General features: G+C 37.4%; 1 protein-coding gene across 1 annotated transcript; it reads left to right on the top strand.

Moving 5' to 3' along the window:
• The first annotated feature begins 2,104 nt into the window (after positions 1-2,104).
• Positions 2,105-24,203, top strand: LOC147069162 (decapping and exoribonuclease protein-like). The gene is made up of 5 exons (XM_085951619.1): positions 2,105-2,184; positions 13,847-14,292; positions 18,624-18,870; positions 20,736-20,871; positions 23,961-24,203. Exons 1-5 carry the CDS (start codon positions 2,105-2,107, stop codon positions 24,201-24,203), a joined length of 1,152 nt encoding a protein of 383 aa, XP_085807745.1.
• Positions 24,204-24,901: the final 698 nt, after the last annotated feature.

Raw genomic sequence — 24,901 nt, 5'->3', positions numbered from 1 at the left:
ATAAGAATGTTGTCTATCATCTATGGTCTGCAGGTTGAGTTCTTTTCAAAATATTATCTATGGATGTCATGTCGTAAGTAATTTTACGCACACGTAGAAACTGTTAAAATTAATTGAAATTAGCATGAATAATTAATAATTCAAATTACTAATACATTATAGTTGGCACTCTTCATCAGTGCCATTCTTCAGTGAATATACAGAGATGGTGATCGTTCAAAATATTCTGCAAAATGACTAATCCATAGACTAAATTTGTAGCCGCGACAGTGTGACAGTAATGCTTCAAATACACTCTATGACGATCGGTCATATTATCACCGGCCTTCTGCGCGCTCTGAAGCGGAGATGGCAGGCCGTGATAACGTCAAGGTCAAAGCGGGGGTGGAGGACAGAAACGCACGGGGTATTTGGTCAAGGCTGGTTTATTGTAAGTCGTTACATGTTATTGTCATGGCGGTCGGTCGGTAATTGGCGGGCTGCAAACGTGGCTTCTTTGCGTCCTAGCTGCTGATGCTTGGCATCCGAGGCGATGCTCGCTGTCCGATGGGAGATAGGATCGGGGCTTGCGGCTTGGCGTGCTGCCGATGTGGTCCTTTATTTCCTGGAGATGCTTAAGAAGTCTGCCGACGCGGTCCTTTTGGCGGGATATGTATCTTGGCTTCGCGTCCGAGGCGAGCAGAGATGATGCTCGCTGTCCGGCGGCCAATCGAAGAAGGAGCTTTTCGCGCGTGTTCAACCGTCAGATTCGGCGTCATCCCGCTCTCGGTCGCGAACCTCCCTGTTTTACCGACAAATTGACCAGTGGCGGCGCTATCGGTAGGCCGCGTCTGTTTTGGCGGGATTCTGACGAATTTGAATTTCAAGGAGACGGGTTCCGCTCGGCCGAGGGTTGCGATCACCGCGAAGAGTGGACGTAGGCTGTGGTATTTTGGGAAATATGATGGTTCGGTCCGCCCTTTGAGGTAGTCTCCTGTGGGAGATTTCCATCTGGTATCAAACGACCTCTCCGGGAAACGACCGAACCGTCGTCTTTTCCATCAGCCTACCGTCGCTTGTCCTTGGGGGCTGGTTCACCTCTGTGCGGCTTTGACGCGTCCGATGGTCTTGGCGTGCTTGAGGCTCTTTCGTGTCAAAACTGCTGAGGTTTCCACTTCCACATGGTGGTTCCCTCGAATCGATCAGCTCATCGCATCCTTAGGCCGTCGAAGAGTGAGGTGGGACCTGTTGCGCCTGCTAGTCGCCGCCATTGTGTGACTAGAGACCAGGGCACCAATCTCAGCTTCCTCGTGAGGTTTTCGCGGAGGTGTCAGACATGTCAGTCAGGGACACTCCGTGATAGCGCCGGTTCCAAGAATAGACGTCTGGTGATGGGGTCTGGTGTTGGAAGTGGGACCTTGAGTTCTTGAGCGTCGTCTTCTCGCACGTCCAAGGCGTCGAAGCGGTTTGGCCATAGGTGTCGTAGTTTTAAGGCGGGCGTGACATCCTCGCTGGCGTCGGATGTTTGTCTTGTTGGTCGATTAATGCTGGGGGTCTTGCTGCGTCCCTGGAATCTTGGCTTCCGCTTCAGTCTTCTTGGACCCTCAGGTTGCAGATCCGATGTAGCCTTGGGCCGTCGGCGATTGAGGCGGTGTCTGATGTATCTGCTGGTCACCGCCGGTTGGGCAACCAGAGACCAGGCGACCAACCTCGGTCTGCCGTAAGGTATATCACGCATTTGCCGGGCGTCGCGCCGGGGCACTCCGTGATAACGCCGGTGCCAAATGGTAAGCGGCTGGTTATGGGGTTTGGTACTGAAGCTTGACCTTGAGTCTTTGCGAGGAGCGTCGTAAGGCTCGCTAGGCTTGATAAGGCTGGTGGTTATGCTAGGCGAGACATCCGCGCTGGTGGCAGATGTTTCGCCTGGGTTGGAGGTACGAGCGCCATTGGCTGGCACCTCGCTGTGCTGGGTGACGTCGGTCACGAAGAGCGTCGGCGTCGGTAGCCGGGGCATCTCCGTGTAGCGTCGCGACGCCGTTGGCCATGACATCTTATGTATTCCTCCGTGGGCCAGGGTCGAGGGATGATACAGCTGGTCGGAGGAACATAGCGATGCTGCTGATTCATGGTGCTGTCCCGTCTTGTGATGGAGCCGATGTCCATGCTTTTGCTTCTGTCAGGCGCCACTGGTGTGCTGAATTCCAGGTTTCGGGACCACGCGGTTTTTTTTTGCGCGGCCCCCAGCATTGTCTGGCTATGCTTCCCACATCGAATGAACTTGCGGGAGTACGGTCCGCGCGATCTCGTGTGTCATTTCCGCTGCGAGGAACGTATCGCCGCGTGTCTCGATGTTGCGATTGCACGCGCGAAACAAAGTCAATTTGACATTGTAAATACCGGCCGTGTGTTTCTCCCCCGGTAGAGTGAGTACTCGCAAATGTCACTGCTTGAGGAAGTTCACAGGTGTACTCACTCTGCTGGCGTATCTCAGGGTCGATGCTGGCTCCGGTGGACACAATCCTGCCCACAAGCCCCACGTTGACGGCGATCAACTTATCACCGGCCTTCTGCGCGCTCTGAAGCGGAGATGGCAGGCCGTGATAACGTCAAGGTCAAAGCGGGGGTGGAGGACAGAAACGCACGGGGTATTTGGTCAAGGCTGGTTTATTGTAAGTCGTTACATGTTATTGTCATGGCGGTCGGTCGGTAATTGGCGGGCTGCAAACGTGGCTTCTTTGCGTCCTAGCTGCTGATGCTTGGCATCCGAGGCGATGCTCGCTGTCCGATGGGAGATAGGATCGGGGCTTGCGGCTTGGCGTGCTGCCGATGTGGTCCTTTATTTCCTGGAGATGCTTAAGAAGTCTGCCGACGCGGTCCTTTTGGCGGGATATGTATCTTGGCTTCGCGTCCGAGGCGAGCAGAGATGATGCTCGCTGTCCGGCGGCCAATCGAAGAAGGAGCTTTTCGCGCGTGTTCAACCGTCAGATTCGGCGTCATCCCGCTCTCGGTCGCGAACCTCCCTGTTTTACCGACAAATTGACCAGTGGCGGCGCTATCGGTAGGCCGCGTCTGTTTTGGCGGGATTCTGACGAATTTGAATTTCAAGGAGACGGGTTCCGCTCGGCCGAGGGTTGCGATCACCGCGAAGAGTGGACGTAGGCTGTGGTATTTTGGGAAATATGATGGTTCGGTCCGCCCTTTGAGGTAGTCTCCTGTGGGAGATTTCCATCTGGTATCAATATATATGTCGAAAAACCCGTTTCTTATGTTGGCGTCCTGTGTCACAGAGTGTCACAGAGTGTAAATACGTTGTCATAGCTCTCATACAATATGTATGTATAATATGTCAGAATGGCATAGATTTGATCATAGACACTAAAACGTTTTTAGCATATATGTGCCCGATCGTCATATAGTCTATTTGAACCCTTAGTAGACGACATGCACCTCAATTTTGTTCGCGCTTAAGAAGCAAGCCGATTTTAAGGTTCCATACCTAATAAGGGGGGTATGAACCAAAGAATTTGGACTATAAGTAGGAGTCTTATAATATTATATTAGTTATGTTATGACATTTAAAATTATTTTGTAAGCGCATAAAGCATGGTTATATAGTAATAAGTTAAGTTATCCAGTGGACTAAGTTTTTTTTTTGTTTCAATTTAATACATTTAGGATATATGTCTATAAAAGAAGGTTGTTCAACATCTTTTGTAGTATAACAGTAGGCTACATTTTCAATGTATGTGGAATCCGCGGAAACATCAGTGAAAAAAAAAATAGTACAGTTTTAACTCGCCTTTTTACATGAAAAGTTTACAAAATATGAATCTTTTACCAACTGGAAAAAATAGATATTATATTTCTATTGACATATTATATTTCATAGATATGTCAAACACCAAAAGCTTGCGTCGAAATACAGAAGAAATAAAGCAGTAATCATGATATATATGTTACGCCGAATGTGTGAAATCGCGTATTACATAAAATCGGAAAATTTTGTCTATTTCATGAAAAATGCAAGCCCGTCGCTTTATTTTTGAATTACGCAAAATATCTGCCGAGTGCGTGAATTCGGTAGTAATTTTTCTGCCAAGTTCATGCATTGGGCAAATTAGATAGTAGTGCTACGGTGGTGTTTTTTGCAACTAAACCAAATGTGTCAAATGCTCATGCATTTGGTCAAAATAGATGGTCGCGCTCCGGTGGTGTTTTTTGCAACTAATCAAACTAACCAAATGACATGTGTCAAACGTCATTGATTATATAAAAATATACCAATCAAAAAACTACAATGACGTTCATATCAATTTACTATGCCCAAAAAAATCTAAAACCATAATATGATAACGGAAGAATTTTATTTAAAGGTATTTTCGCGATTTAATTCGTGCTTGGGTCTTAGGCAATGGTCGATTGTTTGTTTGTGATAGTATGATTTGATAGTTTGTTGACACTTGTTAGCTAACCTCAAAATGGACATTCAGTTGAATTCAGAATTACAAAACCTAACCTAACCTAATAATAATAATAGTCCAATTATAACTAATAAAACCATCCGTATTAAATTTACTTTTTCTACTGTAATGTTGACAGTTTAAGAATTCCATACACTGCCAAATTCACGCACTCGGCAGATAAATTGCCTAATTTATGAATAATGCAAGCCCGTTATCTTATTCATGAATTAGGCAAAATATTGCCGATTTCCTGTAATACGCAATTTCACACATTCGGTGTAACATATATAAACCTAAATATTTTTTTTAATTTTCAGTATTGTAATAATATTTCGGTATACCTATAACTGATTCATTTAGTGACAGTTTTAAATGAATTATGGTGATAATAATTTTTCTACTCTGCTAAAATAAATAATGGGTGTAATTATACAATCAAAGCAAGTTCGCTAAAGTGCATCAAGCCTTTTGTATCATAGGACATTGCATAATATAAATATTATAATTTTCATTGTAACCATATATAATTTCAATTCTAATTGTCATTAGGTTGTTTTTGGATTGTCGTGTTTTCTTCCTTTGTTTTTCCGAAACGTTTTGGGCTTATTGCAGAGATCATTCTCAAGAGATAATGTATTGAAGTGTACTAAATTGTGCTCCTACACAACTACCAGATGTTGCTGTTTGACTCGTGCTAATCCTCATATACAGATAATCAGGGACACAGTTGGCGCGTGAGCCGAATCGCAACGATTGGTGGTCTCTTCAATACATTATTTCTTGAGAATAGCCTCTGCAATGTGCTTAAAATGTTAATGAAAAACAGAACAGGAACATACCATGGCAATCATAAACTGATTTTTCAGATCTTTTTTTTAAACTCGTATTCAGTGAGCGTGCACCAGTAGCGAAGGGTAGAGGTAGGCTGTTAAGATCCGCCATAAATAGTGCACATTACACATTGTTAGTCATACGTATTTGTTTTTATTGAACTAAGACTATAATTTACAGATGGTATTGGTTAGTTTTTAAAAATCAATATAATCCCTGCCTAAGCCAAACCATAATAGTTTTGGTACATTTTGGACGATATGACAAAATTGTGCACACTTTTATTTGTTTTGAATACGTTATTACACATATTGTTAGTTCATTTTTTTTTTGAATTCAATAAGCACTGCATAAACCAAATTATAATAGATAAAAATATTATTCTATCTATAAAATATTCAAAGACGTGTTGTATGATTTAATTGCATAATTTTAGATATTTTATTGATAGACGAGTATTTTTTGACTATTATCTATTATGGCTTGGTTCTGCAGGGTTCAATTGAATTTTGAAACTAACCAACACTGTCTGCAATTTTTAGTCTTAAGTTCAATGAAAACAAATATGTATGACTGACAAAGTTTAGTGTGCACTATTTATGTCAGATCTTAACAGCCTACCTCCACCCTTCGCCACTGGCGTGCACAGTGCCCGAAAATGCTGCAAAATGGGTCAGTCAGAGTATTGTCACTAATGCTATTGGCTTATTGCAGAGGATACCTATCTCAATATAAACAAAATTCAAGTATTCTAATTGCATGTGACAGAATATGTCTCAGTAAGTAGCAGTTTAAATAAGAATAAATTTAATATAATACTTACATATTTTTGATTAAAATAGTTTTATTCATTCATAGCAGTAACACTTTACCCATTTGTCATGGACCTGCGCATCTATTATATACACAAGACTGCTTTCGGCCCAGGGCTCGTAAGTGTACCGGAGCGCACCGGGGCGCCGTTCCTGATCATGAAATCGGTAAAATTTTTGCTCAGTCTCGTGGAAAAAATAATTTGACCGTCAGAGCTAGATAGGCCATATTATATTAGCAAATCTAACACACTTATTTTTATAAAATATACAAAAAATTTGATAACTATGTAAATAATTTCAGAAAACAGTCGAACGCTCCGGTTCGCAAACTTTTCCATTTCGAGCACAGTTTCGGCCGCTATCTAGGGTAGGTTTGTATTGAAGTATTAGCACTTATTGTAACAATTACAATAAGTTAGCTGTCTAAACAGTCAAAACTGTCTATCTCGCACTAAAATTTAGCACAGCTAAGAGGGGTGCTGTTAAACGATAGTACTTATTGTAATTGTTACAATAAGTGCGAATACTTCGATACAAACCTAATCTAGATAGCTGCCGTAGCGGCCGAAAGCAGTCTTGTGTATAGAATAGATGCGATGGACATGCTAGATATTTAATTTATATTTAATTAACTTTAGTAATAAAAAAATGATATTTGTTTAAATACCAACTTTATAGGAAAGCTTTCGGTAATCATTCTATGTTTTACATGTCGAGGCACATCCTCAATTATTATAGTTATGTGGGTCTATTCCTATTATATACTCAAGGCGATCAACGGTAGTCTTAGAAATAGAGAGCATCAGTTGTTTATTATCCCAAGGTGCAGAACCAACCTGCTAATGGTAATGGCAATTGGGAGGGCGATAACTATGCTCAACCAAATTGCTTCGGGTGTTGATATATATATACTGGACACTATTTTATAAATTCTTTAAATGGGGTCTCCTTAGCAAACTCGGTAGGTATACTTCTTTGAACTTCTATAGATGTTTAATTGTATTTTCACTGCTTTTGTATCGATACACCAGTTCAATAGGGGAACAACTCATAAAACCTTGTTCCGAGATAATGGTGTTTGAATTTTTTGCAGTAATTCTTATTTAAATTTTAAAGCCTTGATTTCGATGAAAGTGTATGTTTTTTTGTATTTGATTTAGTGGAATTCATCAATGCACAATGAAATTGTACACTTTAATAACGAATTAACAAATAAATTTGATTATATAATGGAATTACTGATTAATCTTATGAGATACCCGGGGTTCCAGCGGCTAGCTCAGGTGTCCATCGAACCCCGGATTCACAAAAAAAAAGATATAAACGGTTAGAGTGGCAATAAAACTCGGTCTTTCGTGTTCGTGACGTGGTCTTATATTTTCTTATGATTTTTAGTTTCACAAATTTATCTGGGTTTTTACGATTATAGTCGCAGGTCCTATCCTATTGGAAAAGGGACGCTTACTAACTTTTTTTTCTCTTTTTAAATTCCTCAGACCCACGCCAACTAGTAAAAGGGATTAGTGATTGGCCAAATCTGATCGCATGATCTTTGATTCGGCGAATCACGAGCCTGACCCTGGCGCCGGCGCGCGAGGATTTCACGCACAATGCGCGGCAAAATTTATTATATTTGAATACTTATATTTAGTCTTAAAATTATCTCTTTCATCCATCATCATTTATACTTTTTAAATCAAATTAAATTTAATTTAATTACACCTCCGCCCAGTATATGATTTTCACACACCGGACGAAGGCCTTTACTTATGAATAAAAAAATACTTACGTGGTTGAGCAAGGAAACAGATTAGATGTTTTACGAAGCCGTTTCTAGAGGTCAGGGTTACGTTTCGACTTGATAGCTACTAAATGATTATTTTACACCGGGAGAAGCCCGCCTGTAACAGGGGTGTATCACTTAGAAAGGATTATTCGATTTTATGACACATTGAAAAAAATTTTAATTATTTTTTTTGCTGAATTATAAAGAGAAGACCTTTGTACATCAAATGGCATTCTTAGCTCAAAACCTTTAAATTTTGAGTTGTTCCCCCATTGAACTGGTGTATTGGTATGTTTATATTATGTTCTCTTTTTATATATTCAATTTATCGTTTTAGTACTTTTTTTCTTTACAGCAATGTTCATGTCATGTTGTGAACGTCTTAAACTCATAATTTGTAATGTCCACAATATGTTAAAAAATAAATTCAAATTGAAATCATATTTATGTAATGAGGTTTTACAATTGTTACAGTATGTTAGCATTCAAAACTGTCTGTCTCGCTCGAAAAATTAACACAGCCTAGAGAAAACCTGTTATAAAATAGCAGTTTTTGACAGTTTAGAGACGGTTAACTTATTGTAACAATTACCCTCCTCAATACATACATATGATAAACTACAGTCGATAGCCGCCTTGAAGACCCAGTGAAGTTCCTAATAATTAACAAGAATTTAGACTCAATACATACATATGATAAACTACAGTCGATAGCCGCCTTGAAGACCCAGTGAAGTTCCTAATAATTAACAAGAATTTAGATATATTTTCGCATGTCCCTGAATGGGTTTTCACCTAGTTAGTATATTATAATATTTAACAATTATTGTGCTTTCATTTCTTTTTACAATATGTACCGTTTCATTGTTAAGCTGTAATACATATTATGACCGAATTAAAATTTTACACTTTTAGATTTTTTTGTCGTTTCCTAGTTTACCACTATTTTACACATTCTTAATAAGTACCTACATATTTACGGGTCATTGAAAATCCAGATAAATAGGTACTCAACCAGTAAAATTATTTCTTAATAAAAAAATATTAATTACTTTATATTTATGTTTTTTTATTTACCTAGGTACCAATTCAATTTCCCTAATTTTATTAAATCTGGACCGAAACGTAATATTCTAACGAGGGTCGAGAATTTTACGAGACGGTTCGCTGCCATTCGGTGATTTTACAAACCGGAGCCGTGCTCCAGTGCATTCTGGTTCATTCCGGGTGCTGTTTTTCTTGATTTGAATATAGTTTGTAGATGGTGCTGGTTAGTTTTTCAAATTTTATAAACCCTGCTAAGCCAAAACATACGAGTTTATGTATGCTATGCAACAATAGTGCACATTTTTCAGTTATACCTACTACTTACATAATATTACTTTTCGTTGAATTAAGAATACACATTACAAATGGTGTTAGGTTTTCTAAATTCACTAAACCTTTCCTAACTAAACTATAAGGCTAAGGCCACATAGGCAGGTGCCTTGCTTGATGGCTACGTGCTAGGTGACATATCCTAGCGAACGAATGCACACTATTCTATCGCAATAATTATAGTACAATACTATAATTTTGATTTCGTGAAATACTATAATTTTACGCCAAATATACCAAAATACTATAATTTTAAAGGATTCAAGACGAAAAATGTTCCTGTACTATATATTTTTTAGGAATACTATAATTTTTACGCCTTTGTACTATAATCAGCATAGAAAAATGTGGCAACACTGACTTGAGTGCTCCCAAATGTCACATGAATTATTTTTGTTCCTAAGCACGTCAGTGCTGCCATCTTTTCAAAGTGGAATTATAGTACAGAGCCTCCAAAATTATAGTGTTTGGGGAAAAAATATAGTACGCGTTGTCATATTCTGTTGAAAATGTATAGGTTTTATGTTTCTCAGAAAAAAATAACAGAATTTGAGAAACTCCGAGACCCCTTTTTATTTAGGTACCTATTCCGACCAAAAATGCTTACCGAAGAATTCAAGAAATTTCATTTTAAACCAAATTCAAGGGATTTTTTTACGTTTTTCGAGCATTTCTTTTTCAAGTTCTCCAAATCTTCTTATATTGCGAAATTATAGTACTTTGCACCAATTTATCGAACGGAAATATCGAAATTTTAGTACTTTTTATATATTTTTTCCGATATTCAAAATTATAGTATTTTCGGCGTACTATACCTGTTTTATATCGTACATAGTACGCGGACCAAAATTATAGTACAAATACTATAATTATAGTACGGTTGGCAACACTGATTCGTAGCCTGCAATGTGGCAGTAATGTTTTTAGTAGACAAGCATAGCATCTAGCTCAGGACTAGTGAAGCACCTCCCTATGTGGCCGAAGCCTAATCGATAAAAAATATTCTTCTGTATGTATAAAATACTTATCTAAAATTAAGTATGTTAATGGCATAATTTTAAATAATTTATAGTTATTGGTATATGAGTACTTTTATTAGTATAATCTAATAAAGCCTGGTTCATAAAATTTCAGTAGATATGGCAACGCTGAGTACCTATATTATCTTTGGCCAACCTGTAATATTACAGGCCTAAAACTTATCTGGAGAATGGCCAAAGATGGAACTACGAACTACCATAGGACGCCATATTGAAAAACGTCATTAGAATGTCAGATTTTGCCAGTTACGAGTCGTGATTGGGTAGTTTTTGACAGTGGCTCCTCCATCTCATTCTCCAGATAAGTTTGTAGGTCTGTGACAGCCAAATCAACCGGGTCACAATCCTCGTCATACGAGGTTCAGTCGATGTATATTAGTCTATGGCTCAATTATTATTATTTCTATCAATTTATTCTATTTAAACCAATGATCAATTTATAAATTTAAAATAAAAAATATGTAAATACCTAGGTACCTACTTAGGCCCTCTTCCCACGCAGCAACTGAAATCCGACGGAACTGGTTGGTGATGGAACTCTAAGCCGGCCCGTGACTGATGCTTCGCACACAGCGCTACTACTGGAACTCACTCGAAATAATAATCTCATAACCTCAAACTGGACCATCAGCTGTTTTGTACATGACGCCGGTGTTAAAAAACTGACAGTTAAAAACTGACAAAACGCACGCTGATGCATTTACTAGAATACATCGCTCGAATAGTTTTTTTATCCTGTCCATGGAATCCTCAATAAGGAGATCAGAAAGCGCTTTCGTAGGTACCCTTAATCTAATAAATAATGTCTTCGAGCGAGTCAAGCGACGAGAGGCTTTGGTTCTTTACCAATATTATAGTTACAGGAGACAAAATAATATAAGAAAATTTTGAATTCATCCTTATATAGAGAAAAATATAAACTGCAGACTGTTCGTTGCTGCAAAGGAACTTCGAGTAACGGATTCTAAATTTCTTGCTTTTTACAGAATGTCCAAGGAAAGCTACCTTGAGCTTGTTCAACAACAAAACACGAAAGTGCTACCAATTTGATAAGAAAATATGATTTTTTCATCGAATCTACTGACATTGGTACAATTGTTTAATGGCTGACTGGCAACTGAGACTGGGAGACTAGCATGTCGCGTCTCGGTTTCAGTTGCGGGCGATTTGAAACACATTAGCTAAAAACTGGAGTTTCGGTCTCGTCTTTTTTGAGTATTCACGTGGGAGGATGGCCTTACACAAAACACTCACCTTAGTTGATGGAAGCTGAGATACTATGGCTAAGTGGTTTACGCATCGGCGTATAATGTCGTGGGTCCTGGGTCTGGTAAATACACAAATTGTTTATCAATCGTAAAAACAAAAATCTGTCAATACAAATCTTTACATAATTATGATCCTATTGGGATCGGGACATGGTCAAAAGAAATACTGTAATTTTACCCGAGATATTATACCAAAATTCTATAATTTTGAAGAATTCAAGACGAAAATGTTCATGTATTTTTTACACCAACATAGAAAAAGATGGCAACACCGCTGCCCTATGAACATTCGAACAGTGGCAACACTATTTTCAAAATTCATTTCTGTTCAGTATTGCCAACCGTACTATAATTAGGGTGGGAATTAATCGCACAATGCAATAATCAAAATTCACAAAAAAATAACAACATTTGGAAAGTAGTTTTCACATATATTAAATGATTTCACAAATAAATAGATGAAATCACATAAAATAGTTTGTTTCACAAAACAAAAATCATAAATCACTCATTGTAAATATAAATTCACTCAATTTTGACAACTGCACACATTTGTAAAATTGTTCATCACAAAGAAAAGGTAGAAATTCACAAATGTCAAACTAGTAATTGTAGCAGCAATACAATTTATTAGAAGGCAATCGCAAAAATGATGCTTAGGTGTCAATATAATTAATGTTTAACGCAGTAATATAAATATGTGTATATTCATGCTGCTGTCGTTCATATATTATTTGATGTCTACAATCTACAACCAAATAACACCACCTAGGTATATCTTTTTCGGTTCATCGATATAAATTTTGGTAAATGTGGCGCAGATGCCGTTATAAGATTGTATAAGTATCATTTTTGAACTTAACCTAACCTAACCTATTCTAACGTAATCTAACCTAATATAACTAAACCTAACCTAACCCAACTTAACCTAACCTGACCTGACCTAACCTAACCTAACCTAACCTAACCTAACCTAACCTTACCTAACCTAACCTAACCTAACCTACCCCAACCAAATATTAGGTACCTAATAATATAATCTTAGATTGTGATAATGAAGTATCAAAATCTATGAGCATTTCAAATTTTAAATTAACAATTATTGGATCGAAAAACCTATGTGCCGACAGAAAAAGGTATTTATTATAATTGTCTACTGGAATAAACTGTTTTCGTAAAAAAAATCATAAAAGCTCATGACGGCATCTGCGGCACAATTACCTAAGTTTTAATTAACGTCACTTTCTAAATAGGTATTAATAGTATTATTTGAATCTGAAAGTAGGTGCCTAATACATACTTATGTTTTGCCAAAATATTGTTTAAAATCATTAAACCTAATTTTCATAGTGTTTGTATTCTTTTACGATTAATTGGTTACAATAGTATATTGATACGTGAAGACTACTTTTTCCTTAGTGCAAATCGATTATTTGAGTGTTGTAGTTGATTTGTGAATATCATCCATTTCCGATGTGACGAACATCTTTTGAAATGTTGTCAGCGCTTTGTGAAAACAGTCTATTCAATTGTGCGAATATATATTCCCCCTATAATTACCTATAGGTAGTATTTGTACTATACTTTTGGTCCGCGTACTATGTACGAAATAAAACAGGTATAGTACTCCCAAAATACGATAATTTTGAATATCGGAAAAATACACAAAAAGTAGTAAAATTTCGATATTTTCGTGGTATAAATTGATGCAGTACTATAATTTCGTCAAATAAGAACCTTTGGAGAACCTGGATTTTTATTTTCGAAAAACGTAAAAAAGCCTTTGACTTTGGTTTGAAATAAAATTTCTTGAATTCATCGGTAAACGTTTTTCGTGGGAAAAGGTTTCCAAATAAAAACGTGTTATGGAATTTTTCAAATTCTACGTTATTTTTTTGGTGAGTAGCAAAAAACTTATAGGTACATCTCCAACATAATACCTATGACAATGTGCACTATATTTTTTCCCGAAATACTATTTATTACTTGGGACCGCGTACGGTGACAAAAAGATGTCAACACTGTCAGGCCGCTAATATCTATGGTGTTTGGTGATATCTTTCCGTTTCCGGGGTGTTTACTATCTATGGTGTGTACTGTGCTTACGTATGTTATCTATGGTACTGTGTACGGTGTCTGTCGGAGAATACGGGTGTGCATTGATAATTATTATTGCTCGAATCTTGTCATACCTACCTTCTAAACTGCTTTTTTATGAATTCAAAAAAATGGAACTAAAAACATATCGAAGCCTGTACGAATGTGTAGACTTTCCGAACTTTTCTAGGCCGATAATACACGGGTTTTTCAGTGAGGGACGCGAAGATGGTTTCCCAGACAGGGAATATCTCCCAGACAATTCGAAACTCAGGTTCTTACGGGGAGTACCGCAAACTTCTGGAATCGAATATGATTTGAACCACCGGGCAAGTGAAACAATAACCAGGTTGAAATGGAAGCACGGGGTTGGCTTTCTGTGCAATTACTTGAAAGACAACGCTTCGCCGATTGATGTATTCGACTCGAGTAAGATTGCACTGGAGAACGCACCGTTTGTGATGTACGGAAGGGTATTGGTGACAGTGTGCAATTTCCCATACAAGGATTTGGGAACAATTCGTATTGCAGTCAGTGTGTTTCGAGGAGTGATTTACGTTTCTCGCTTGGAGGGCGATCGTGATATCGAGGCGGAGAGATGTTCCAGTCGGGCGGACGTGTGGACCACAGGATTGGGTCACAAATTCCAGCAACATATATTATCTAGTTAGTACTTAGGCTTCGGCCACATAGATAGGTGCTTCGCTAGGTGCTATGCTTGTATACTAAAAACACTACTGCCACATTGCATGCTACGTGCATATGTACAAATTCATTTGACATTTGGGAGCGCTCAAGTCAACAACGATGTCACTCTCAAAACTTACCAGAAAGCTATTTCTCACAGAGAATTTAAGTTTAAAATTCCGAAAGTCTCAAATTCGAATTTGTTGGGTGCATAATGTCAATTCATCCCATGCGTCATTTTTCATAACCTAAAAACATAGTGTTTGACGTTTGTCATACTGAAGAAACATCCGCCATTTTGCAGAATCACTAGGTGACACAATAAAAATAACCAACACGTTTGTTCGCCAGGAGACTCACTAGGTGACTAATAATCACGTAGCGAGGCGCGAAGCGTGCAGTTTGGCCATTGCGATAGTATAGTGTGCGTCCATTCGCTAGGATATGTCACCTAGGTCGTAGCGTAGCATTAAGCACCAAGCGAGGCACCTACCTGTGTGGTTTTAGCCTAACTAAATGTCCATCTTAGAGCAGGAATACACGAGCAACATCATGTTGCTGCTGCCGGCAGTGGCAACTCGGAAATCCACAATTTTTGATACAAAACTCATACTGGACGCACACACAGCAACACACTGCTGCCGACCCCAGCAGCTGCAGTCGATGCGCTGTCCGAAACCGCCAAGTTGCCGCAGTAAATTTGCTGCCGCGTCAAACATACACTGACAGCGCTGGTTGCCCGATATAGCAACAGCCCCTCCCACCTCTCTCTCCGCCTAGTCCTGCGTACCGTCATTCCAATCCGATACACACCCGCTGACACATTTGTCACACAATCTCAGCAACATGAGCTGCCGCATCGTTGCATTGGTCGGCAGCTCGTTTGCCGCCGATCACGGCAACACGAGCAGCCGTGTTCGGTTGCTTGTTTGCTGCCAGCAGCAATAACACGATGTTGTTCGTATATTCCCGCTCTTAATGGTACGGCGTAACATCTTACATACTAATTTTCACAATAGACATTATATTGTACCTGCGATACATTCACACGGTCAATACTTCACTGGGTTCTACTGATTAATAGATTTTATTACACAAATCATCCTAAATATAGACCCCAGGATATAACATCACAATTTATTATTAATTCTTACAATAACAACTTGTGGGAACATGTCTACTCTTAAAAATCTCACTATAATAGGTACTTATTCTAAAAGGTATTCCTTATTTTATTGATTGAAAAACATCCCTTGCGATATTGACAATATTGTAACATATTAAATAATTATATTAGTTCACATCTTATACCTAATAATATTTCCTAACAGTGCACACTAAACTTCGTCAGTCATACTTATTTGTTTTCATTTAACTTAGTGCTGGTTAGTTTTTAAAATTCAATTGAACCCTACCTAAACAAATCCATAATAGTTAGATATGCTATGGGCGATCTGGCATAAATACTGCACAGTTTTTCGGTTATACTTATTTGTTTTCATTGAATTATGAATACATACTCATTAAGCCCTGCGTAGTCCAAACCATAATCGATAAAAAATATTCGTTTTCGTTTGTCTATAAAATATCTAAAATAATTTTAATAAACGAATATATTTGGACTATTATCTACTATGGCTTGGATTATGCATGGTTGAATTGGGTTTTAAAAACTAACAGATACTATCTATACATTGCAGTCTTAGTTAATGAAAACAAAATACGTTTGACTGACAAAGTTCAGATGTGCACTATTCATGTCGGATCTTAACTGCCTGCTTCCATCCTTCGCCACTGTATATTATAATATCTATATATCAGTGGCGAAGGGTGGAGGTAAGCTGTTAAGATCCGCCATAAATAGTGCACACTAAACTTTGTCAGTCATACGTATTTGTTTTCATTGAAATATGACTACAATTTACAGATGGTGTTGGTTAGTTTTTAAAATACAATTAAACCCTTGGAAACCAAGCCATAATAGATAATAGTCAAAAAATACTCGTCTATCTATAAAGTATCTATAATTATGCACTTAAATCATACGTAATGAGATACCCGGGGTTCCAGCGGCTAGCTCAAGTGTCCATCGAACCCCGGATTCACAAAAAAAAAAAGAAATTAAACAGATTTATATATGTTGGTAAAATTAAATAAAACACTAAGTCTTTCTCGTGCGGTCTTAGCGTTATATATTTTAATATCTGGTTGGACAACGTTACTTTATAGTCCATTACATATTTTGTTTTTTTACAATTAGTTACGCAGGTCCGTACACGGTTTACAAAGGACGCTTACTCACTTCTTTTTTCTTTCTAAACTTCGCGTACCCACGCCATTAGTAAAAGGGACTAGTGATTGGCCAAATCTTGATCGCATGATCTTTGATTCGGCGAATCATGAGCCTGACCATGGCGCCGGCGCGCGAGGATTTCACGCACAATGCGCGGCAAAATTTATTATATTTAAATACTTATATTTAGTCTTAAAATTATCGCTTTCATCCATCATCATTTATACTTTTTAAATTAAATTTATCTTAATTACACCTCCGCCCAATATGCGATTTTCACACACCGGACGAAGGCCTTTACTTATGAATAAAAAATACGTGGTTGAGCAAGGAATCAGATTAGATGTTTTATGAAGCCGTTTCTAGAGGTCAGGGTTACGTTTCGACTTGAGCTACTAAATGATTATTTTACACCGGGAGAAGCCCGCCTGTAACAGGGGTGTATCAGTAACTTTGAATATTTTATAGATAGAGTAATATTTTTTATCTATTATGGTTTGGTTTAGGCAGGGCTTAATGAATTTAAAAAAAATGAACCAACAATATGTGTACTATGTATTCTAAATACAACGAAATCAGATAGGTATGAATGAAAAGGTGTGCACAATGTTGTCGTATCGCCCAAAATAATATACCAAAACGATTGTGGTTTGGTTTAGGCAGGGTTTAATTGATTTTTAAAAACTAACCAATACAATCTGTAAATTATAGTCTCAACTCAATAAAAACAAATATGTACGACTAACAAAGTTTAATGTGCACTATTTATGGCGAATCTTAATAGCCTACCTCCACCCTTCGCTACTGCTATATATTATATTGACCATGTCCGATCCTAATATGATCATAATAATATGGGCCGCTACAGAGTGGAACTTTGTATTAATAGATTTTTGTTTTTATGAGAAATAGATGTCAGTCACTTGCTCAACCTATTAGGTCCATACTCTTACTTATACACGACCCAGGATTCGAATCTTGGACCCACGATGTTATAGGCCGACGCTTAAGCCGTGCGGCCATCGTGGGATCTATTATTACTAGTGTTATTATTAGTAAAGTTGTAAGTCTTCGGTGAGACGAGTACTAAGAAACGATTTAATTGGATTTAACAATTAATTATTTAACGTTTCGTTACAGGTTATATATAGCGTCCGAGTGGTACATACATTATACGTATCATTTGTGTTGGTATTCTTGAATATGCATGAATTATTTGGAGTCCTAACAGATCCGTCCACACAATTAAGTTGGATCGAGTCCACAATAGATTTCTTAGATTTCTCTACTTAACGCATTCACTGCGGACCTGTGAATTACTAATTAATTACCACATTTAAATAACACGCTAATTATATCTAATGGTCAGGTACTGGTCAACGCAATAGTTGAGTTGGACGCACGTAATGAGTTAAAGACATGGATTATTTCCTTATGATAATAAAATTAATTTTCCGACTCGCTTTCTTCTGGGTATGCTATCAATGCAATCCTTGTCTACCCGAAGAATGATTGATTTTTTAAAGCATTTTTTTTTACTTCTTCGTCGGTTCATTTACAATCACCAATATTACTCGTAACTTCACGGTATTCATGATGCCCCGTCGCAGGACGGATGTGATGTGATGGCACCATGAAGGTTTTTGATTTTTTATTAACTATATAATATTTGTGGACGTGTTAAATAACTTAAATTTATAATTGTATTTATTATTTTACTTTAATATCTACATTACCACGTTAAGTCATTTTTTAAATTTGTATTTATTATGGCGCATTGGCCATTCGCTGTAATGTCATAATACTCTTCTTCTAAATAAATAAAAAAAAAAATATTATTCTTTTAAACTATGTAATTTTCAGTTTAATCCTTTCTATGCCGCAATTAGTTAATTGATAGTAATTAACATAAGAATTGGTATAGTTAGGGCGTCCAAAGACGCTTTGGGCACTTAACCTGTTAAATCATTTTTATATTTGTTTTTAGATGAGTCAAATGAGGAACCAGATGTGGAGACTGCTCTGAATGAATCCAATGGATTTGTGTGTGTCCATGACGCCAAAATGGACGGACACCGATTGATCTACGCATCTGAAATGGATGCTGTCATGTGTGAAAAAGGCGAGGAAATATCCAAGGCAGAGTTGACAGTTGAAAAACTGCGAGGTCTCAAATTTGTCAATTTACAAATTATGAAACGTGTGTTAACCCCTTGGGACATGGAAAAGTTCAGGTGCAATATTCACTCATAATTAAACATGTTGAAGATTATTTTTTCCATATGTATGTGAATGTATGAAAATGAAGCAAAAAAGTGCCTCAGCAGGTTTATTCTTAACGGCAGTGGCGAAGGGTGGAAGTAAGCTGTTAAGATCCGCCTTGAATACTGCACACTAAACTTTGTCAGTCATACGTATTTGTTTTCATTGAAATAAGACTACAATTTGCAGACGGTGTCGGTTAATTTTTAAAATTCAATTAAACCCTGCGAAACCAAGTCATAATAAATAATACTGAAAAAATACTCGTCTACCTATAAAATATCTAAAATTATGCAATTAAATCATACATAACTTTGGATATTTTATAGATAGAATAATATTGTTTATCTATTATTTCTTATAAATTATTGTTATAGTGTTAAAAAGAATATATATGTAATGATATATATTTTTTATACTTATTCATAATGAGCATGTAAAGAGATGGCAACACTGGGTGGAGACGAAGATACGATTACGAGTTGTACGTTTTGTACGGGGTCCGCACATTGTACAGTCCATTAATTTAGGCCGTTGCAGTATGGACAAGTCACGTATGATAAAGAAACTGACATTTAGGAAGCTGGGCTGCGAACAAAGACCTGGCCGAGCTTATACAAGATGGAGGGATGATGTTGTAGCGCCCAAATTCATCCATTCCGTGATAGGTCCCAAATTAACATAATATTTATATAATCAACTCAGATAAACGGTTCCTCCCCTAGCTCCTTCTACTGTTCTCGATCCCTAGCCTTTTCCCATCACGTATTTTTACCGAACATGATGAGTTCATCGATCCAGTGGTTGTCGCCAAGCAATATGATTGGCTTATTGCCATTTCTTCGACTTGGCTACATCTATCGGATGACATTTTGAAGATACTATTCATACGAAGTACAGCCTTATGGTGGAGAGGGTCCAGAAGAAATTTTTGAGACACCCTTTTCTTTCGGCTGTATGGATATTATCCGTGGCTCTATCCGACTGATTTTCTCTTAGGGATGCTTATACATACTGTAGCTTAAAATTTAGAAGGGATCTTTATTTAGCTACATATTTTTTCCGACTTATACGCAGCTTAAATGGAAACAATGCCATTCTTGGCGGTATTGGCTAGTGTGTCTCTGATAATTATCTTACCCAAGGTGCAGAACTAACCAATAAATACCAATTGGGAGGTCAATAACTATGTATAATAAGTATAATAAATCGCTTCAGATATTGATATATTCCATTTACGTGAGAGTGAATTTAGGTGGATGTTGTTTTATGAGTTTTTAAGATAGGGTCTATCAACTTAGTGCACTCTGTACTTTTATTGTATTATTTACTCGCATTACCCTGTATTTTTACTTGAAAATTGTTAACACTATGTTGTGTCGTGAACGCTTTGAATTTATAATTTGTCATGCTCATCATATTGCACCGTGAGTGTAAAACCAAGGCATCTGCAAAAGACATATTTTGGATATATTAGGGTTTGAAGTCTTCGTTTTGTTAGGAGAAATAGAGTTTCAAAAAAAAACCTTAATATTTGGTTTATATCTACATTATATTGCATGTTCTTTCAGTTACTTCACTTTTACATTATCAAGTTCACGACTTTTGCAGTTGTTTTGCATTTAATCTCGAAATTGAAAAATTAGCAGATGCGTTGGTTTTACACTCACGATGCGAATGATACATTTGAATTTGAATACGCTCAAAATCGATCCATGCCATTTTGGTTCTGCAAGCAATCTCGTCATACATACTTCTGTTAGTTCACATTTGAAAATATAATAGGTACGAGTATACATACATAATTGGTTTTGTTTTTATATATTTACCTTTGCAGGAGAATCAAGGCCAGAAATTGGTGGATGAAGTCTTTTATTAATGGGACTGATACGATACTGTGTGGCCTAAGAGATGACAATGGAATCGTCGATGAAATCAAATTCTACAATCAATCAGATCTGATTAACATACAGGTAAAACTTGTAATAAAATATTCGGTTTCGATAATTGGCACCAAAGATAGTTGTGGTATAACCTATAAAGCAGCGCTCCGCAATCTTTTCGCACCCATGGCACACCAAAGGTAAAACAATTTATACATCAAAATATGGACCCCACATGATGAAGCGGGCCCCCTACCTATCGCTGTATGATACTCTAAAGTAGGTAGTGTTTTTCAAATGGTGTTTGAGGTAAAATTAATGGTATTCATTGTATGTTTAGCTATTTTTTGTATTTATTAATTGCATATTTAAAAATATTAGTATCAGTGTAGTAATATAGCGCCGCAGGCGACTTTTTTTTAGCCATTAGAGAAAATTTGTAACTTGTGTTTATCTCACTTATCTGGTTGATCTGCCACGCCCCCCCAGACTAGAGCTCTGACGAAAGAGAAACCCGAAGTTCTTATCACCCGTCAAGTATGACTGCTTATCATTTTTAATTATAGCTTGAGTTGAAAAAGTTGCTCACATAGGTATATGTCGTATAAAATGTGTGCTGAACTGAGATAGCCTTGTCGGAAATCCGAGGATATTCTTTATTAACCGAAATCCAGAAAATACTCAATGGAACATCGGCGAAATTCATTTTTAGCGTCACGTCGTTCCTCAATTCAACAAAATTCCTCACGAATATAATTATAGTGCTTCTATAAAATTTCGGGCATTGGTTGCAAAAGGGTTTCGAATCCAGTCGTATTGATTGTATGAAAGTAATGATGAAATTTCTTTTGCAGCAAAGTTATAAGTTTTTGGGCCGGACCCAAAATTCATTGGTTGTTTTCAATGGTAGTGAATTTATTTAATATCCCTATGGTAGTGAAGCATATCAATATATTTTCATTCTGACCTTGCATTTTTTTTATTAATTTCATTCAGGTGCTCAAATATATTACCAGTCGTGCACGCAAATTTAGCCATTAAGTAAGTATTGTATAATATACAAAATTATTTGCATTTTTTGACACAATGCGCCGCGGCCCACCTAGCATCGTGTCATGGCACACCGGTTGCGGAGCACTGCTATAAAGTATTAACGTTTGTGAACATGTTAAATAGGTTAAATTTATAATTGTTATAATTTTACTTTAATATTTACATAATAAGTTACCCTTTCTTCTACTTTCTTGTTATATTGGTTGGTCTTATCATTTCATAGTCATTTTTATAATTTTGTATTGTATTTGTTATGTACGTGGGAGCCATGGATGGAGGATGTTACGGTAGTTATGTTACAATATTTATGATACTGTTCCGAGGTCCGAATCTTGGTAGAATGAGACGTGCGGAGCGATACAGAGACTGAGATACTAATAAACCGGGAACTTATATTCGAGTGACATGTCCAATGAATTATGATCCGTTATTTATTGACGTACTCACAATCAAAATAATATCTTGAAAAGAATGTTTAGGAAATAATTATTATAATTGAGTCAGCTACTCTATATGGAGTTTACGTCATTGAATATGGCTGACTATGTGGAAAAATGGATATCACGGAATTAATAATTGCAGTAAGCTATTTACTGAGTTTGCCATAATTGGACACGACGGGAAATGGATGTTAAAGAATTTGTAATTGCGGTAATGTATTTAATATAATATCGCCGATCAATATGCTGACACGGATTGAGTTGTTTATCTCCATATGTATTATGGCGCATTGGCCAATCGTTGTAATGCCATAAAACTCTCTTTTTTCAAAATAAATAATTATGATACAGTTAAGTTGGCAACACTGCAGTGTAACCAATCCGAACATAGGTTAAGAAAAGTATTAATAATTTTGATTGACACAATATCAATATTTATACAACTTTTTCCCCAGTTGAAATATTTTCTATAATATCCAGTTGTTATGGGTTGGAGTTATTAAAAGATATTATTAATTATATTTAATGTTGTCCTTTATTTCCTCTTTATAACATAAAATCACATAACACTTTTACTGGTATACTAATATAAAGTTTGAATATTACTAGGTACAATTTATGTTTCTGGTTAGAAGTGCAACTGAAGAGTGTTTTTTATATTACTGGATAACTACTAGGCAGGAATAATATTGATGATGCAACAAATCAAAAAATGAAACAAGATTTAACATGTAAAATAATGAACTCATTGTTCCAGCCAGTCGAAGCTATTGGGATGTTGACTCAATATAGTTAGGTAATTTGAATGGTACATAACACAGTTTTGGAAATGAACATTCAACAGCGGCCACCGATACGGAGAATGTTCATAAAATTTTTGTTCGTAAATTACATCCACAGTAGGTACACCATCACCCCATTTTTACTGTGAGCAATATTTGCTCTCGCTATACAGGCCACTTTTTGATACACAGCCGTGTTGTTGAATATGTCAATGCTGGAATGCGACGTTTTAGCTTTAAAAAAAACAGTTCCTGTCACATGCAATAAATTCCACCCGACATGCAGTGCAAGTTTAATCCCAAAATTTCACACGCAGAGGGCTCGCACATCAGAACTCGCCGTATGCGTCTTATGACGAATTCCTCGATGTGACGTCATCGTCAACCAAGAAACAAACGTTATCAAATGGAGCTTCGCAGATTGGCTGATGCAACTGCGACGCTGCCGCATGCGTCGAGTTGCGTTGGCCAGAGCCTGCATGTCGACATCGGCCAATATCGACTCCGCGTATGCGCACAGCCGCACAATCGACCATTTCTCTCCAGACTGTCGCCGCGTTCGAAGCAGCCGCGATGCGGCGAATGTCGATGTCACTAGGCAGATGTGCGAGGTTGTATCATAGAACACCGGCTGCCCGTTCTCGGAAGTTTTGATTCATGGCGGTCAGGCACACGAGGCGAGTTGTGATGTGCGAGCCGGCTTAGTCTTTTATTTTGGCTGGCCGTGTGACACCACAGTCCAGTCATGACCTCGCCTATACACACGGAAGAAAGTTGCAATGTTACGCCCAGTTTTGATTGACGACTATATCCCGGACAAGATGATTTCAATGTGCGACTGGGTTTTGAGCAACACATTAAAAAAAATTGAATTTGTAAATTGTAATCCTCTCTTCTTTTACAGCTAAATTGGAGTCCCAACGGCTGCATGAATTTCGGCAGTTCCTTTTTAACATTCATAAAGAAGTGTCTGACGAAAGAGTTGCTCAACCGACACGGTGATTGTTTGGATGACATCAGGAACCTTCCCAAGATGAATTTACTCTTCGAGAGAAAGAAGTGGTGCACCGAAGTGGTTCTCATTGCTACCGATGAAGACATGTTAATTTTACCTCAGTGGTACATCGATCTGTTCCCAAAAGTATGAAAATGGACAATATTTCCATTCAATATTTAAACCTATAACTAATTTTAACCGTGCCTTATGAATATCTATTACATATTATGCCATTTTTCATATGGAATCCTTAATTTGAAACTTGTAATAGTCATTGATTTTTCGGTTACATATTGTAAGTTGTACGTAAAACATTTCACCGTGGCACAGTTCGCCGTGAGCTTTCTTATCGGAAAGAGATATATCGTATAGTATATGGCCTCCAATTTTATTAGATTCAATATGAACATTAATTCAATTTTCATAGCTGATTTTGGCAAAATTCATTAATTCTAGAATGGAAACCTAACCTAACTAATTTGTTTGCTGTTGGTTTCCTGTAAAGTGTAAATCGACAAGAACCGTGTTTTATTTAGACATGAATTTTATGTCAGTAATAGTCCAAGTCCAAGGATCACGGTTGTATGTAAATTGTATGTAAAACATTTAAACGTGGCACATTCGCCGTGAGTTTTCTATCGGAAAGAGACGACTGTATACTATACGGTCTCCAATTTTATCAGATGCAAAATGAACATTACCTAATACAATTTTCATAGCTAATTTTGGCAATATTCATGAATTCAAGAATGGAAACCTAACCTAACTAATTTGTTTGCTGTTGGTTTCCTGTAAAGTGTAAATCGACAAGAAACATGTTTTATTTAGACATGAATTTTATGTCAGTA

This window comes from Rhyacophila brunnea, unplaced genomic scaffold, assembly GCF_057557595.1.
Source record: "Rhyacophila brunnea isolate RB1 unplaced genomic scaffold, BYU_Rbru_1.0 scaffold_24, whole genome shotgun sequence".
NCBI lineage: Eukaryota > Metazoa > Arthropoda > Insecta > Trichoptera > Rhyacophilidae > Rhyacophila > Rhyacophila brunnea.
The sequence above is the reverse complement of the archived record's forward strand: the minus strand, read 5'-3'. Positions and strand labels throughout refer to the sequence as shown.